At 45.3% G+C, this 17,077-nt stretch overlaps 1 protein-coding gene across 14 annotated transcripts in view; it reads right to left on the reverse strand.

Moving 5' to 3' along the window:
* Positions 1-1,535: 1,535 nt before the first annotated feature.
* GYG2 (glycogenin 2) overlaps positions 1,536-17,077 on the reverse strand; it is a 35,075-nt gene continuing 19,533 nt past the window's right edge. For 10 of the 14 annotated variants that reach the window (XM_027607791.2, XM_027607792.2, XM_027607795.2 and 7 more), the window contains 4 exons: positions 16,560-16,691; positions 7,360-7,464; positions 6,157-6,264; positions 1,536-3,407 (listed from right to left, as the gene is read on the reverse strand). In XM_027607791.2, coding sequence (XP_027463592.1) covers positions 3,246-3,407; positions 6,157-6,264; positions 7,360-7,464; positions 16,560-16,691 — 507 coding nt within the window. In that variant the 3' untranslated portion in view covers positions 1,536-3,245. The remainder of the gene's footprint in view (positions 3,408-6,156; positions 6,265-7,359; positions 7,465-16,559; positions 16,692-17,077) is intronic. The other 4 variants (XM_027607794.2, XM_027607799.2, XM_027607800.2 and 1 more) reach the window with 4 other exon arrangements.

Here is a 17,077-nt window from a genome sequence, read left to right on the forward strand (position 1 = left end):
ACGGGGAGCTTTGCACGGACTGCCGCTGAACCCCCAGGGCTGCCTCTCAGGTTCCGTCTCTGGCCGCCTTCCTGTCCCACGCCTTTATTGCAAGCTCTGCGTTGAGTGTGAGCAGGCTCTGAGGGGCCTGGGAGTGCACTCGAATATCCAAACTAGGGAAATTTTGCAGAATATGGTCAGCTTTGGCTAGCCCCACAGATGAGTCTGTTACACATCCAATGGGGCATTCCCTGTCACAGTTGGCTGTTGACACGCAAAAACACACATTTAGACCTTTAGCCTCTCACCCGTCCCGAAGGGTGAACGCCAAATCCACTAGAGACCCAAACGAAAAAGAGGATCAGAAAGAAACTCACGGCAAAATCTTTGTCCTCTTGGGTCAGGAAGAGATTTTTTAAGATAAGACAACCAAAGCTTGATCTGCTTTTCAAAACTTGATAAATGAGTTTATCAAAATTCAAAGCTTGTGTGCTTCAAGGAGCACCATGAAAAAAAAGGAAAAGATAAGCCACAGATGGGGAGAAAAATATTTCCAAATGAAAACAACTCCATAATAAGGAGACAGACCACCTAAGACGTGGGCAAAAGATGTGCAGTCGTTTTACTAAAGAAGAAATGAATGACTAATAAGCACATACAAGGATAATTGGTCTGCATTTCCTTATTCAGGAGTGGTCACCAGAAAGAAACCCCGTTCTGCTTCAACTTGTTTGCAGTCCCACGCCAAAACCCATCAGCAAGTGAGCTGTTCATGTGCATTCAAGTACCACACAATGGTTTCAGCAAGATAGGACCAAGTGATAACACTATACTTTGTTCCTCTACATCGACACACCTTCACCCACCCTGCGAAGTCACCATATCCACAGGTGCTTCTCCCCACGTGGCATTTCCTCCTGCTCCCAAATAATCATTGGAAAATATTTCTAGAACAAGAAAACGTAAACACACACACACACACACAACCTACCTTTTATGTACCCAAATATTAATGATAGTACAGGTCAAATCACATCTCCTGGGGACTCGAACAATTGTGTGGTCCTGACCTTACGTAGCACAGATTCTGCATTGGCCTTATTCACGTAACAACATCGTATTATACCACTTACACAGATGTTATTTAGCAACCCTCAGAATGTTCTGAACTACTCATTTATGAGTAAGTACATGTCACAGGGCCTGCCCTACAGAGAACTCAATAACCATGGGATGAATGGCTGGATGGGTGGATGGTTGGATGCATGGATGGATGGATGGGTGAGTGATTGGAAGATGGGTGGATGGATTGAATGAATGAATGTGACATTGAAAAACAATGCTAGGAAATGGGTAGCTTCCCTAGGGAGACCTTAGGGAATTTCAACACAGTGAGAAGTAAACAGTTCTACACATTTTACTGCTACTAGCAATTCTGAAAAAAAATGTTGGTGATTTAAATTTACACACACCCACATCCCTTCCCTCTGTGACATATAAAATATTATTTTGATGGCTCAGAACACACACAAACACACACCAGAAGGGACACCATGTTGCTGTTTTAAATTTTTAATTGAAGTGCATTAGCATCCATTCAAATCAAAGATATAGACCAGAATGCGTAACAGAAGTCTGTGTTGAACAGACACCTTAAGCCATTAAACCACTGTCCAGAAACAGGAGTTCTCTTCCGCACAGAAGCTGAACCAGACTCAAATATTCATCACCAGACTCCTCCTTCTCAAGTATGTCAGACTCGGGCTCCTGTTTTTCATAACCCAACACCAGGGCACCCAGCACCCACGGTCTTTCCCCAGAACAAGTTTATAGTGTTACTCTAATGGTTGATTACCATCCCAACTCAATCCCTGTAAGGCTATATCCATAGGGCTATCTTCACTTAGCTCCAGAAGCTTCGTATGTGCGATGCCCAACCAAGACTGCGGACCATTAGCCACCCAGACATAAAGGAAACAACCCCCCGGTAACTCACGTCTTGCAAAAGCTCAGACCACAACTAACATCATGCACTTCCCCACACTCCTCCACCCAAGGGCTCACCTGCTTGACAGGATGTAAAACATGGCCAAACACACCCGCCAAGTTATAGCATAGCCACCACCACGTGGTCCAAACCTGTCTGTAGGAAACCCTCTGATGTTCCACAGTACGTGCATGATAAACAAACCATCCTAACTTTTAAGAAATCACATTTCCCTCTCTTTAGCGCGGTGGTGCCCATTTTTAGGTGGTGGCCACACGCAGTGACCCGGTCAGAGCTGTTCCAACATACTGCGTCAATTCACAAAACGAGGATACTTCTGAAGATGAGGACTTCTCATAGAATAAAGCATCCAGTCTCATAAAACTGAGATTTCTCCCCAAAACAGCTGCATTGAAATGGTCTGGAGAACACAGTGGCTCGACTCGTTATTTAGCACTGAGGTAGTGATATCCAGCAGAGCACAGTCAGTTGTGACGGACTGCAGACAGATCTGCCTCTACACAAAGAGCCTCTCCAGATCCTGTCAGCGTGAGTGAGGTGTCATCAGAACCACCCGGGGTAAACCCTCAGTGCTCCCCAACCAAGAAGACGTTCCATCCCCCAAGCCAGCTAGAATCTCCCTTCCACATTACCTCCAGCATTTCCCAAGTCGGGCATCCGCCAACAGCACTTGGCAGCCCCACCAGGATTTGCAGAAGAGAAGCAACACCTGTGGTGTTGCTCAGACATGCTCCGTGAAGTCTACGTGAGAGTCTCCCTCAAGACGTCTGAACGTCTACCTAGTCCTCAAGGGAAGGACTTTCCATCGTCGAGGCTTCCTGAGGTCCTGTATACATATGCCGCTGTCATTAGCTTAGGGGCAGAAGAGAATCTGCAGTGATGTCTAACCCTACGTGGGATAGAGATGGTAGCACCTGACCAAGGCAGCATCCCAGAGCTCCTTGGAGCAAGACCAGAGAGCATGATCAAGGGTCTACCAGAAGTTTATCCTTGCTCCCATTTGCTGAGAAGAACTGACATCTCAGAGGAGCCAAGAAGGCATGGGTAGCTTGGATAAGCAGGGCAGGGGGGTAGAGGGCTTTAAGCTGGGTTTTTTATGGTCTACATTATTTTTGTGAGGCACCCAAGTTGGTCAGCCATAAACAGAGGCACATAGTTGAACACCTGTTCCCTTCGAAGGGCCTGCAGATGTCCGCGTTCGCGGGACCATGCAGCAGAATATTGCCTAACCACACACGGCGCAATGCGACCCCTGGGGTTACTGCAGAAACCGGTCCAACTTCTCCTGGATGCGGGCGAATGCATCCTTCCCCATGTAATCGATGCGTCCCTCCTCCCATTTTCTCCTCTCTTCCTCGGGACTCGGCTCCTTGACCTTCTCTTCGATGGAAATTTCATAAACAGACATGGCCAGGTCAACCTAGGGAGGACAAGCAGACAGAAGATGGTTTTTGGAGCCATCCCTGGTGCAACTGAACATCTGGTTTAGTGACTGGGTCTACAAATGAATCTCAGTTCTCTTGAACAAAATATGTGCTGAGTTTAATATAATACTCTTAGAAGAAGATGCTTTTCCTGGCCACGTTTTGTGAAATCTTATAAAATACCATGGTACATGTGTTCACTTTTTCATAAGAAGTGTTTTAATTTTTACCACTAAACCATTTTACACACACACCTGTACCGATTTAATGCTTCCACCCACCGGAAACCTCAATGTTTGGTATCACCGTATATAATCAAACTACATGAAATCAAGAAAATACTCGCCTTGTATGAATAAAGCCTATAGTAGTTTGGACAGCCTGCCAAAGCCATTTAAATAATAACCGCAGTGGTTTTCTGCTTGCAAATGGCAGGGTTTTTATCTTCTTAAAGCCAAAATACGAGACAGTATATAAATACAGACATGTGCAAACACACACACGCACCTTTTGTTTGGCACTCAAATGGGTCAATAAAAGTAGTGAATATGTTTGCTTTAAAAATTTCTTACCAAGGATTAGAAAAAGATGTCTAAAAATATGCATGTGCTGATAACACACACACACACACACACACACACACACACACACACACACGCTACAGGAGACACTCAGGTGTTCCCCAGACACTGTGTGTGTTGGTGGGATGACACTGGATGCCAGATAGTTAAATTAGAATTTCGATGCTACTGGGCATATGGGACTTTCTACTCTGATCATTTACAATAGTGTTTTTAAAGAGTTTGTATGGATAACGTTCTGTTTTCTACCCTTGTTCCCTTACATCGTGTTCAAACACTGCCATCCTATTGGCCAAGGAAATAGCAAGAGTTAATAAAGAATTATTTTCCATTAGATCTTAGCCCTTCTCTCCTCTAAGAGCCCTTGGATTCGGGCTCAGTGCATGTCTGGGAACTAAAACTTTTCTGGAATTAACAGGACCCATAGAACACATGGTATACTATCGCTCAACACATGGTATACTATCGCTCAACACAAAACAGTGTGGCGACTGCGTCCTCCGTGATAACAAGAGGAGAGACCTATCTAGGAAAACCACAGACTCCCTTGATTTTATGAAACATGGTATTATACAAAATAGTGAGGGTCATCCACAGTGGAGTGGAGACACTACATAGGAGGAGAAAGTCAACATGCCCCAGTTAAGCGGACAAGTAATGGAGTGCCATTTTCCTGGGTGCTCACAAGGTCCCCTCACAACAGGATGCATCCTGTACAGGTGCATCACCCTAGAAGGTGGGAGTGTTACCGGTGCCATCTGCTGGGAGCAGCCCTGGTGGTAGGGCTGGTGCTAATCTTTATGAGCCAGGTACAATCACGGATTCTTCCAAACCACTGCTGAGTCTAATCCCCACCCCCACCTCCTGCTTTCCCAGGTGGGCACCCCCGTCTCCACCTCATGGATCAGAGAAGGTAATGAACTCGCCAACGGTCCCAAAGCCCCCACACCACATGGCTGAGCTGTTAAATGAGGTCTGCCCAGCAGCACCCCCATACCGTGTCACCCCCAAGCGCTATTTACCCGAATCACTCTGCCTCAAAGCCATACCGCCAGAGCTGAATACGCTCACGTTCCACATGCCACCAGCAGAGTTTCAGAAGAAACCCTGTCATGGAAGCCTCTAGAAATAAGTTCAAAATAGTGCATTTGGCATTTACTACACTGACAAAGTAAGAGGGAGAAAAGCGTACACGTTTTCTCCACCGTACATTCTAGTAAAAGCATCATGCAAACTAAAAAATGTATTATAGAGTAGGCCATATTGCAAATATTGCTATAAACTAAGTATCTGTGTCCCCCCAAAATTCATACTAACCCCCAATAGGGATGGTATGAGGAGGGAGGCCTTTGGAAGGTGGTCTGGTCATGAGGGTGGAGCCCCCATGGATGGGATGAGTGTCCTTACAAAAGGGACCCCAGAGAGCTCCCTCGCCCCTTGCTCCGTGTGAGGACACAAGAAGATGGAGGTCTATGAACCAGGAAGTGGTTCTCACCTTGACCTTGGACTTCCAGTCCCCAGAACTGTGGAGAAATAAATGCACTATGTGCATAAGTCCCCCAGGCTACAGTATTCTGCTAATACCCACTGAAACAGACACGTGCTCAATACTAACTTTCATCAGACACCCAATGTCCAGCTCTAGAGCCATATTAACTACTACTTAAAAAGCAAAAGGTGTCATTCAATTGCTGTTAGACATTTTTTTTTTTTTTTTGCAATTGCTTTCATTCAACATATCCGTGGAAAGAAGAAAATTTAAGACAAGGACATCTGAAAGCGGAAGGACAGCACTGCATGCACCATTTGGCGCCAAACGTTCACCCCCAGATTTTTTTGCTTTTATCCTCTTCATATGAGACAATGGCTCGCTGGGCAATCAGCAAGAAGAACAGAAAAAGCCCCTGAAGGTCAATTAACTTTTGCGGAACAGTGTTTAAAGAGAGAAAGGCCATGATGATTAAGGATGGGAAAGAAAGTGACCAAGCACCCCAGGCAAGCGCCGGAAAGGAGAAAGACGAATCAGAAGCACCAAGAGAGGCAGGCAGAGTCTTATTTCAACAAAGTCAGGCTGGACATTGAGGTTGGCGCATGAGTACTGCCGGCCCCAGTGATGGAGGACAGCATCCAGCAGGAGTGCCAGACGAGACAATGAGGGTACCACCTCCAAAGCATCCTGAGGACTGGAGTCCCCGGTGACATCCACAGGGGGCTCCTGGCTTGGTTCCAAGATTTCCACAGATGGGTCACCTTCTCCTTTATCCATGGGCTGCTAGAAACATAACCATTCCATCGTTAGTCGGCAGATGGTTTCAGGGGACGACGGCTTTAACTACAAGAACAGAGCACTCTGCCAGGGGAAAATAAGATCAAAGGAATGTGTCGTGTCAAAGGCCCTTTCCTCAAAGACTAGAAAGGGGGGCTTCCCCACTCCCACCTTCTCCCCTGACACCCACCATTTCTCACACAAGATGAGATGCTGGAAGTTTTTATGGGAGGTACCAAAGCTAATTTTTCAGACAGGGATTCAATTACAGTTCACCCCTGAATAATGTGAGGTTAGGTGTACTGACCCACACACAGTCGAAAATCCACGTATAACTGTTGACTCCCCCAAAACTTAACTACCAATAGCCTGCTGTTGACCGAAAGCCTTACCAATAACACAAAATGTCGACCAACACATATTTAGCACATTCTATATATCACAGCCTGTATTCTTACAATAAAGTAAGCTGGAGAAAAGAAAATGTGATTAAGACAATCGTAAGATGTGAAAATACACTTATAGTACCATACTGTATGTATTGAAAAAAAATCCGTGTATGAGTGGACCCATGCAGTTCAACACTGTGTCGCTCAAGGGTTGACTATAGTTTATACCAGATGCCCATGGAAGCATTTTACTAAGCTCGTGTCTCAATGAGCACAGCAGACTCTGAGCTCAAACCTCTGGTCATGCACAGTAAAAAAGCCCAGATTCATGAGGGCAAGTTTAGCAAAAACAGGGGTAGGACTCATAATCCTTCAATACTGATATGAAACATGGGTCCAAAGTCCTACCAAAAAATTTATTTTGAAAGGGAGAATATATGTCATGGTGATGTTACAGCTTTGTCATCTCTAATTCTTCCTAAAGGGAAATGGACTAACCAAATGACAAACCAAACAGAAATCTGAATAGACACCCCAGTTCTGTATAGACTAATCACAACAGACATTCAGGGTTGGGAAAATCATGCCGAAAGATCACCGGATGAAGAAGAAAAGCAGGGGGCATCTTCTTTGGTATTCGATGGACAAAGACATGCCAAGAAAACAACACTAGGAGACACAGAGGTACGTAAGGAGTGCAAATGAGGTGTACCGAGGTGGTCTGGGTCCCTGAGGAGTCTGTACATTGGGGGGAGGGTGGTGACAATGGGTCACACCTCACTCCAGCGGATGTCTCAAGTTCAGGCCACCCTATTGTCTGTCATAAAGAAAGAAAGAAAAGCAAATTAGGATAACCCTCCTGCAAATATCTGAAAACACCCCATCTATTTTGTTTGCCTCCACGATACAAAGGCAGCGTGACAAGGAACAGGTGTGGGGCAGACGGTGCCAGGCTCACCGTTTCCTGCGTCTGCTCCTTTGTCTTGGGCTCACATGCCCCCGTCTTCCTCGTACCTAAGTGGAGCCATACGATGACTTCTCATCCACACCACTGAGATGCCACGTGACTCACCTCCACTGATGCGGGATACACTTTTCCTACCCTCTTTACTCACGGGTCAGGTGAAGAACAAGATCCCTCCAACCTGTTTCACCTGGGGTTCCATGAGAAAACAAACCCCTACAGAAAGCAATCTGAGCGACTATTTTCTCAGTGCTTCCAAGGATGCTCCATAGCCAAGAGCATTTCAGGTGCCTAGGAGACAATACGATGCATTGTGTGCCAAGGCTGGCTTCAGCACGAAGGGCTAATTCTCTCTCAGAGAGCCACAGTGGACAAGGGACACCCTGGAAGAAGCTGGACTACAACTACAGGAGGATCCTGGACCCCTTGGTGACGGCATGGAGCCCAGGATGCCTTTGCCACCGCAGCTGACTGGGGCACAGACGTAGATTTTTTCCCTACCTGGGGCTGTTTGTTGTACAGCAAGCCTAATCAATTCACGGTCAGGAAGCAAGCTTGTACCCAGGCGCTGGGGGCCATAAATGGTCCAAAGGCTTCTGCAACACTAACCTGGTCACTGTCTGCTACAGAGGCTAAAGAACATTGACACATTTCCCAATCGTCCCTGCAAACATACTGCAGAAATCATGTGGGTGGGCTGGGTTGCGTCTGTGATGGGAATATAATAAATGCATCTGGCATCTTGTTCGCCCTTGAGGCAACCAAGAGGCTGTAGGAAGAATCTGAGCAGACAGTTCAGCAGTGCTTTGAGGCTGAGGAACCCATAAACGATGAGGTATTCAGGAGGGACCCTCTGAACAGCACAGGCTTTCATGAGGGACTGCGCTAAAAGGAGGACAAGAAACAGAGCAGCTCTTAGACACACGGAAGCCCAATTTCACCCCAGTTCAACCTCCAACAGGGCACGGGCACACCACCTCTATGAAAACTTCCTGCCAGGGGCGCCTGGGTGGCTCAGTCGGCGAAGCACCCGCCTTCAGCTCAGGTCATGATCCCTGGGTCCTGGGATTGAGCTCCAGGTCGGGCTCCCTGCTCGGCGGGGAGCCTGCTTGTCCCTCTCCCTGTGCAGCTCCCCCTGCTTGTACGTGCTCTCTCTCTCTCTCCCAAATAAATAAATAAACTCTAAAAAATTATGCAGTGTGATGTGTGGTATCAAAAATCAACTAGCACAGAGCAAGACAAGACCAAATGAATGAAGAACAAGAGGAAAAACAAAATCAAACCACAAGAGCAGATCCACAATGAAATCCAGATATACGATTTGTCAGACATAGACTATAACCAAGTGTAAGAAATACTTTAAGTGAAATAAAGGGACAAGTTGGAGATTTTCAATGAAGTATGGAAACTGCCCTATTAAATATCTGACGTTTATTGGGGTTCAGAACACAGTAACTGGCATTAAGTGTTCAGAATGTGGGCTTAACAACGGATTAAACTCAACCCGAGGGAGCCAGAGAGAGACAGAATGGGCAGAAGGAATGCAGGCTCAAGCTACAAACTCCAAGTAGGACAAATACAAAGAATAATAAACCCGGAGCCATGATTATACAACAGATAACTGAAGCCCAAGAGAGAAATCTGAAGAGCGGCCAGAGCAAAGAGACCAATGACCCTGAAGTGCATAGACCCTGAGCCTGGAAGACGCATTTGCAGAGAAGTAATGGACGTCACAAGATTACGAAACAACACGGTCAAAGTGCCCTTGTAAAAAGAACTGCCAAGTGAGAATTCCACATCCAGGAAAATACGGCCCCAAATGAAGGTTAAATAAAGGAATTTTCAGATATACAAAGGGAGGGAATTTTTCAGCATGAAACCTGAATGAAAATAAATAATAAAGGAAGTTCTTTGGAGAGAAGACAATGATGACTGATAGAAGGAATGAAATAAGGAATGAAAATAAAATGATATAGCTAAGTGAACTTGGACTGTGTAAAGTAGCTACAGAATTAAAATATTGTTCTGTAAGAATAGAACAAAATGTGGAGGGAAATGGACAGTCTGAAAGCCTTCTGGGGTTCTTCTATTCCCTGGAAGCGACAAAGTCCTGAATATGTTACATTATGTCAAAGTTAGGAATGAAAATTGGAATCTCTGGGTAACCACTTAAAAAATAATCAAAATAATGCTAAACTGACATGTAAAAGAGGCTGAAATGGAATAACTAAAAATACATTAATCAATCCAAAGAAAGATTACAAAGAAAGAAAAAGATCTCTCAAATTGGTGACAATAAACAGCAAACCAAGGGACAGATTTAAACATAAATATACTGGTAATTACATTAAATGTCAACAAAGTACCCCAGGTAAAAGGCAAAAAGTATTTGGATAGAAAGAAAACAAAACCTCATTCTGAACATCTTAAAGAGTTACACGTTAAACATGAGAACACAGAAAGGTTGGCAGGAAAAATGCCGAACGAGATATACCATATAAGTACGAAGCAAAACAAAGCTTTAAGGCAATAAACTTTAGTAGAAATATTGCATAACAATAGAAAGATGTGCCAAGAATAGACAGTAACATTAAATGTCTTGCTTTGTTAACAGCCTTACTGAAGTACAACTTCCATACTATAAACTGGACTAAACTGTACATGCTGCCAAATTTGGGCACAATCAAGAGAAGTAAACACATATCGGCCCCCGAAGTTTCCATAATAATCTCTCCCTCCTTCCTCCTCCATCCCCAGGGAACCTCTCATCTTCTGTTTGTCACTGTAGATTATTTTACATTTTCTACAAGTTTACAGAAATGGAACCACATGGTATGTTTTATCTTTTGTCTGGCTTCTTTGACTCGATATAATTACCCTTTGCAACTTTGCTGCCTGGATCGATAGTTCATTCCTCTTCATTACTGAGTAGTATTCCACTGTGTGGATGGACCACACTTCGTTTATACTTTGACCTACTGATGGACACTTGAGTTGTGTCCAGTTCTGAGCTCCTGGGTGACTCAGTCGGCTAAGCATCTACCTTTGGCTCAGGTCATGATCCCAGGTCCTGGGATTCGAGCCCCACTTTGGGCTCCCTGCTCGGGGGGGGGGGGAGTCTGCTTCTCCCTCTCCCTCTGCTGCTCCCCCTGCTTGTGCACTCGCTCTCTCAAATAAATCAATAAAATCTTAAAAAAAAAAAAACAAATCAACTGCTGTTTTCATATGAACATATGCATTCATTTCTCTTGAGTAAACACCTAGGAGTGGAATGGCTAGATCACATGCTAGATGTATGATCGACATTTTAAGAAACTACTGGACAGTGTTTCACTTGCAGATGATAAGGTGTGTACAGAATAACCAAAAGAATCCAGGCAGAATCTTAGTGTTTACAATGACACTACTTATCATTGCCTCACAATCCACCAAAAACCAGGAATTAAGTCTAGCAAAATGTATGCAAGGTCTTTACTAAAAAAATTAACATATTGGAAGAAATTAAAGAAGATCTAAAAGTAGAAATACACTAAGTCCAACGAGCAGAAGACTCAAACTTTGGTGATATTAATCCTTCCAAAACCCAGCTATAGATTCAATGCAATCCCAGTGGAAATTCCAGAAAATTTTGTTTTGTTTTGTTTTCCAAGACACTGCAAAGCTGATCCTAATACTCATATGGAAATCTAAAGGAAATTTAGAAGAGGCAGGGAAAGGAAAAAAAAAGTTGAAATACTCGCATGACTTATTTTAAAGCCACGGTAATCATATGACAGTATATTATTGGTGCAAGAGAGGGAAAAATAAAAGAATCGAGAATCTGGAAATAGATCCATCCACATATGGGCAAAGGAAACACGACAAAGCATGGGGGAATTAAAGGTGTTGTTGATAACCCGTGCTGAGTTAATGATAGACCCCCATGTAACAGTTGTGAATGTTGACCCCCAACTCATTCATTACCTAACATCCATGCCAAGTGGATTATACACTTACCTATAAGAGACAGAAACGATAAAAATTCTGTAAGACAACCAAGGTGATTATCTCCATGACCTTAGTTTAAGGACAGATTTCCTAAAGAATAAACAAAACATACGCCTCATCAAGGAAATTTTAAAACCTGGCTAAACTTCTATTTATCAAAGGATGCCATGTGGGGACTGAAAAGGGAACAGAGTAGGAGAAAGCATTTAGACTGCACTACTGAAAAAGAACTTGCATCTGGAATATATACAAATTGTTAAGACTCTAACTTAAAAAAAAAAAAAAAGGAAACACCGGAGGAAAAAAATGTTCAAAATATTTGAACGAGCATTTCCAAAAGAGTCAAAGCTTGATAAGCACCGAGAATTGGTTCAAGTTAACTCCACATCATCTCATACGTGCAAAGTAAGACCACAAAGAGATGTCCCACATGCTGATTGGCATTTTGGAAGATTGCTGAAGATGTAGGACAACCATGACTTCCCTAGCCTGCTAGGGGTACAAAATCCTTGGCAGAATCTACTAACGCAAAAGGGTACACACGCATGCCCTTTGCTCTAAGGACCCCACCATTAAGGATAACCTCTCCAAAAATGCTTAGTGAGGGCAACAAGAGGCATGTATAAGGTTGTTCCTAGCGGAGTTACCTGTGTTACCCGAAATAGCAGTGTGTCCACCCACACTAGAATTAAACAGTACATTCTGTCTTACTACAATTGGGTAATATGCAGCCTATGAGAATCAGTGAACTACACTCAGCTCTAGACGAATGGATCTCCTGAAGACGTCAAGTGAAAGAGACCAGACCCAAAAGTAGATACTGTAGGATCCTGTTTATAAGGAGCTCAAAAGCACTCACAAGGAAGTGGTGTGGGTCAAGGTCAGGATGGACTTCCTTAGTGACTGGGAGGGTGCAAGAGGTATTTGGGGTGAGTTTCTGCATCTGGATTGTGGTTATTTAAGATTTTTTTTTTCACTCTGAAAATGCATCAAGATGTATACTTACCATGTTTGCCCTCTTTTACATGCATGTTATCCCTCAACAAAACGTTTTATGAAAAAACAAATACGATGTTCTAAGAAAGCACAATAAAAACAACCAATAACTTCAAAAACCTAAAGGGCATTCCTCATATTTTCATCCACTACATTTCCCCACCCACGATACTGGAGGACAAACATGACACTGGAGGACAAAACACTTGACTGTGAAGACAGTAAATGGCAAATATATTTCTCTAATACATTAATTTATATGGGAAGAAAATTAGACATTTGGCTTTCCTTGTGAAAACTAAGACCTCCTTGTCAATACTGTTGCCATCATTCAAAGGCTCCTGTCTTCAATAAGGATCCCAAATTCAGGACCTAGCTCCTGTACATTTATAGGAATTTATGAAAATAATCTTTTCTTTCTTTTTTAGACTGGGTTCCAGCTCCCCAAATTTAAGACCCAGAGTCAGTAATTCACTACATTGCCAGTAGGTGGCAGCGATGCCCCATAATTAATTCCAAAATAAGGCACTATACCCAAGTTACTGTGAAAGCATCCCTTCCTTGTTTTTGTTTTTGTTTCAAGTTTTTATTTAAATTCTAGTTCGTTAACATATAGTGTAGTATTGGCTTCAGGAGTAGAATTTAGTGATGCATCCCTTCCTTTTAAAATTATGAAGAATTCTTCGCTTTGAGAGACGCATGCTCATGGTTAATTAGTCAAGCCACCGAGATTTCTTCAAAAGTCCATCTCGGCAACGGATTATTCACAGGTGGTAGGACGGAAAGGGGCGGGAAGAGGGGACTGAAGAATGACGCAGACACCCTGAAACGCTCCTCCTTGTTTATATTACTTTTATTCCAGCGAAGTGTTCAATGTGCTGTAGGCTACCAACGTACCTCCCCCAGCTGTTTAGGGTTGAGTCTGTATTTACTTATCAAAGTGGCTTCCTTTCCACTTCCAGCCCTTTCTCCAACAGCTGCCCATTCCTGAGCTCTTGTCTGGATCCATCTCCTCCTCCCCGGGCAATATGATGCACGTAAGGAGTGCTCACAGTACTCTGCCCGGAGCCCCTTCTCCTCTGAGTGTCCAAGACACACAGGAGTGAGCTCGGCGGGGTCTCACATGCCTGAGTCCCCCACTCTTTCCCTCGGATCCTCAGAGATGACACCCCTCTGGTCAGAATTACACATTTCAATAGACAAGGATGCCTTCCCTTGCTGCCTCTTCGTGCCTGGAGGATCCCTTCTTCCTCTGAGCACTTTAATACAAATCAAAGTTATACATCCGGGTGGATCATTCTGTATTCTTTCCTCTGGCTGCTTCCTTTGCAATCTGCAAATACAGGTCATTCACTGCAGGAACCTGCTGTTTGGAGATGTCTTCAAGGCCTGCGGTGCGGGGGTGTGTAGGTGAGCTGGAGCAGGGCCAGTCCATTAGAGCCGCCAAGACGAGAGACTGGAGTTCCACAGTTACTTGTGAGGACTAGTTAAATATCCTGAGCCGGGCACACCCATCCCACCTGGGGAGTCATCTCCCCTCTGCCGATCCCTGGCCTTGGGCTCAGACTCCATTGAGTGCCGCAAGATGGTAGCCCCAGGTCCCATCTATAGACCCCGATGCCCGTACGGACACAAGAAGGGCTCTCACGTTCAGTGACATCCCTCCTCTTGTATGAGGACTTGTTCTGAACCCACTTTTCTCCAACTCTTGGGATCTTTTCCCACAATCTTCCTCTCCCCGATATTACCCCTTAAGGACGGGGTAGGGTTTGGGGCCACAGCAAACTTGCCCAAGTGACACCACCATCTTCCGCCACGGATGTGGCCAGCTGTCCCCATGTCTGGGCTGCTGGTGGTGGACTTGTGTCCTTTGGTTGCCACTGTCCAGCTCAGCAGGCATCGAGGGAACACCATCCTGAGATGCAGATTCTTTCCATAGGCTTTGCCCAGAAGCCCGGTCCCTTTTGCAGGAAGAGCTCCTCTGGGCCTGGCTCTGCCGGCTTGGATTGAAATGCCGCTTGTAAACACACAGACACAAAGACAGATATTTGTTGTCTATTATCAGAGCTTCACCGACAATTGTGAAGCCAAAACTCAGGTATGAAGTAAACACCAAGACGACCCACAGCAATCAAGGAAATCAAAATTAATGAACCAAATGTTTTACCAGCGCGTTGGTGGTATAGTGGTGAGCATAGCTGCCTTCCAAATGTTTTACCAGCTATCTGGGCATCCCTTAGCCCAGTCAAGTTGACAGATAAAATCAACCATCAAGGTGCAAAAAGGGTTTTCTGAGCAATACTTAATCGAGTCCATGTGTTTGCTAAACATTTTGTGAGAACGTTGAATTTTCTTACAGATCCCGTTACAGGCGTGGCTCCTGGTGACATAACAGGGGGCAGTTTGTACACTCACTGTGAGAGCTTAAGTGACCGATTCTTCATGTTCCTGCAACAAGCAGACGCCTTTATTGAACTCACATGTGGCATTTCCTGGGGCCACATTCAGACTGTGGGGGGCTCAGTGTACCATCAGGAGGAATGAAAAACCAGGAAACGCTCCCTTTCTACTATGTCTGTCTTTACCGTGCGAAGCTGAGGGTCTTCTCAATTTGTTTGGGTTGACGTGAATCCAAACTCAAAGGCTATTAACAACTTTGACAATGTAATTTGTTCCGTATTATAATAAAGACTAGAGCGCCATCCACAGACATGTTTGCTAAAATTTAAACATCGACTCTTCCCAATCAAGACACAGTTCTCCCAAACCTGTTTGAAGCACATGGAAAAATATGATGTCCCCAGATCCATCCCCAGCTACAAACTCGTAATAATCTGAGAAATGAAGGTAATAAATGAGAAATGAAGGTAATAAAAATGCTTTTCAACGCGAGGATTCCCAAATTCAGAAGTCTTTAAACACTGGGCATTATTCCAATGTATTCACTCAGAAATTGGGGATGGGGAAACAATGGCCTCATTTGCTGTTCCCCCTTCTGCAAATAACATGCGGTGTTGTTTTTCTTCTCTGAGGCCAGGAATTCAGCAGACCCAGCCGCAGCAGAAATGAGCACATGGGTCAACATTAGTCTCCAAGTCGTATTCGCATCAGGGGTGTGGCAAAAGGTCTCCGGACATAGAACCACGTGGTCTGGCAGCTGGGTTCAAGGGAGAGGCAAGCAATGCCTTTGAAACATTAAAGTTTGGGGACCTTGCAATATCAGGATGAGACCCAACACCTGTTCTCAGGGTGTGTATTATCTTCCTGTGGCTGCCGTGACCAATGCCCACATTTGTTGCCCGTTTGGGTGGCTTAAAACAATGCAGACTGAGCACCTGGCAGTTCTGGAGGTCAGAAGTCCAACGTGGGTGTCACTGGGCTGAAGTCAAGGTGCGGGCAAGGGTGAATTCCTTCTGGCAGCTGCTGCAGACAGTCCATCTCCTGGTCTCTTCCCGCTCCTTGAAGCTCCTGCAGCCCTGGTTTGTGGCCGTGTTTCCTCAACACCAGCAGAACTAGCATCTCCCCGTCTCTGTCTGGCCTCTGCTTCTTCTCTGTCACATTCTGTCAGCAAATCTCCTTCTGCCTCCCCCATACGAGGACCCGTGTGACAACACAAAGCCCACCTGGAAAACCCAGAATCATTCTCTGGTGGTCCTCAACCTGACCACACCTGCTAAGACCCTGTTTCCAGATGAGGTAGCATGTTCGAGTTCCCAGGATTAGGATGTGCACATACATGTTGGTGGGGGAGCATTATTCAATGTACCCCACGGGTCACAGTGCAATGATCTACATGAACACAGGAGCTCCTCGAAGCTAGAGCAGACTGCAGACGGAGCCATGCCCTCTCCCTCCCTGGAAGCCGTGGGAACTCCGGGAGCAGGCTCTCAGCTCTGTCTCCTTGGGGAGCCAGCATCCGATTCTCTGATTCTCCAGGCACACCTGTGTGGAGGGTGGGTACTTACATCTTCCGAATGGCATCCCTTGGGTGAGGGTGGGGTGTCGTCTGTGACCATGGTCTGCTCTGAAGGGCCCTCAGCAGGCCAAGGGTGGCTGGACCCCACCGCTGGCTTTGCACATGGCTCCCCGATGCCAGCCTGAACAAAGATGGATGCACTTGGTAAGTCCTCCTTACATCTTTTTTAACCCTCCGGCTACCCTGGGGACCCCAGGGCCCATCCCGTCCTCTGTGTGGCCCGCGCTCCCCGACCCTATCATCTGTACTCAATAAACAGAAGCTTGCCCAAGGAATGCACACAGACTTAGGAAACCGGGCCCCAAGAACCTATAAACAACCTATCCATGTTCTGAGCTGGCCGTGCACAGGGCCTGATGCTCTGGAAACAAAAGCAAGCACTCCCACACCCCTGGGCCAACACAGACAGCCTCCAGGGCCGAAGGGATCCTGGAAACGTGACGACTCATAAGGTAAGCTCTGATAGAACACGTGATGGGTGGTCCTCTAGGAAGCTGCCTTCGTTCT

This window comes from Zalophus californianus, chromosome X (assembly GCF_009762305.2).
Source record: "Zalophus californianus isolate mZalCal1 chromosome X, mZalCal1.pri.v2, whole genome shotgun sequence".
In the NCBI taxonomy this organism is placed as follows: Eukaryota; Metazoa; Chordata; class Mammalia; order Carnivora; family Otariidae; genus Zalophus; species Zalophus californianus.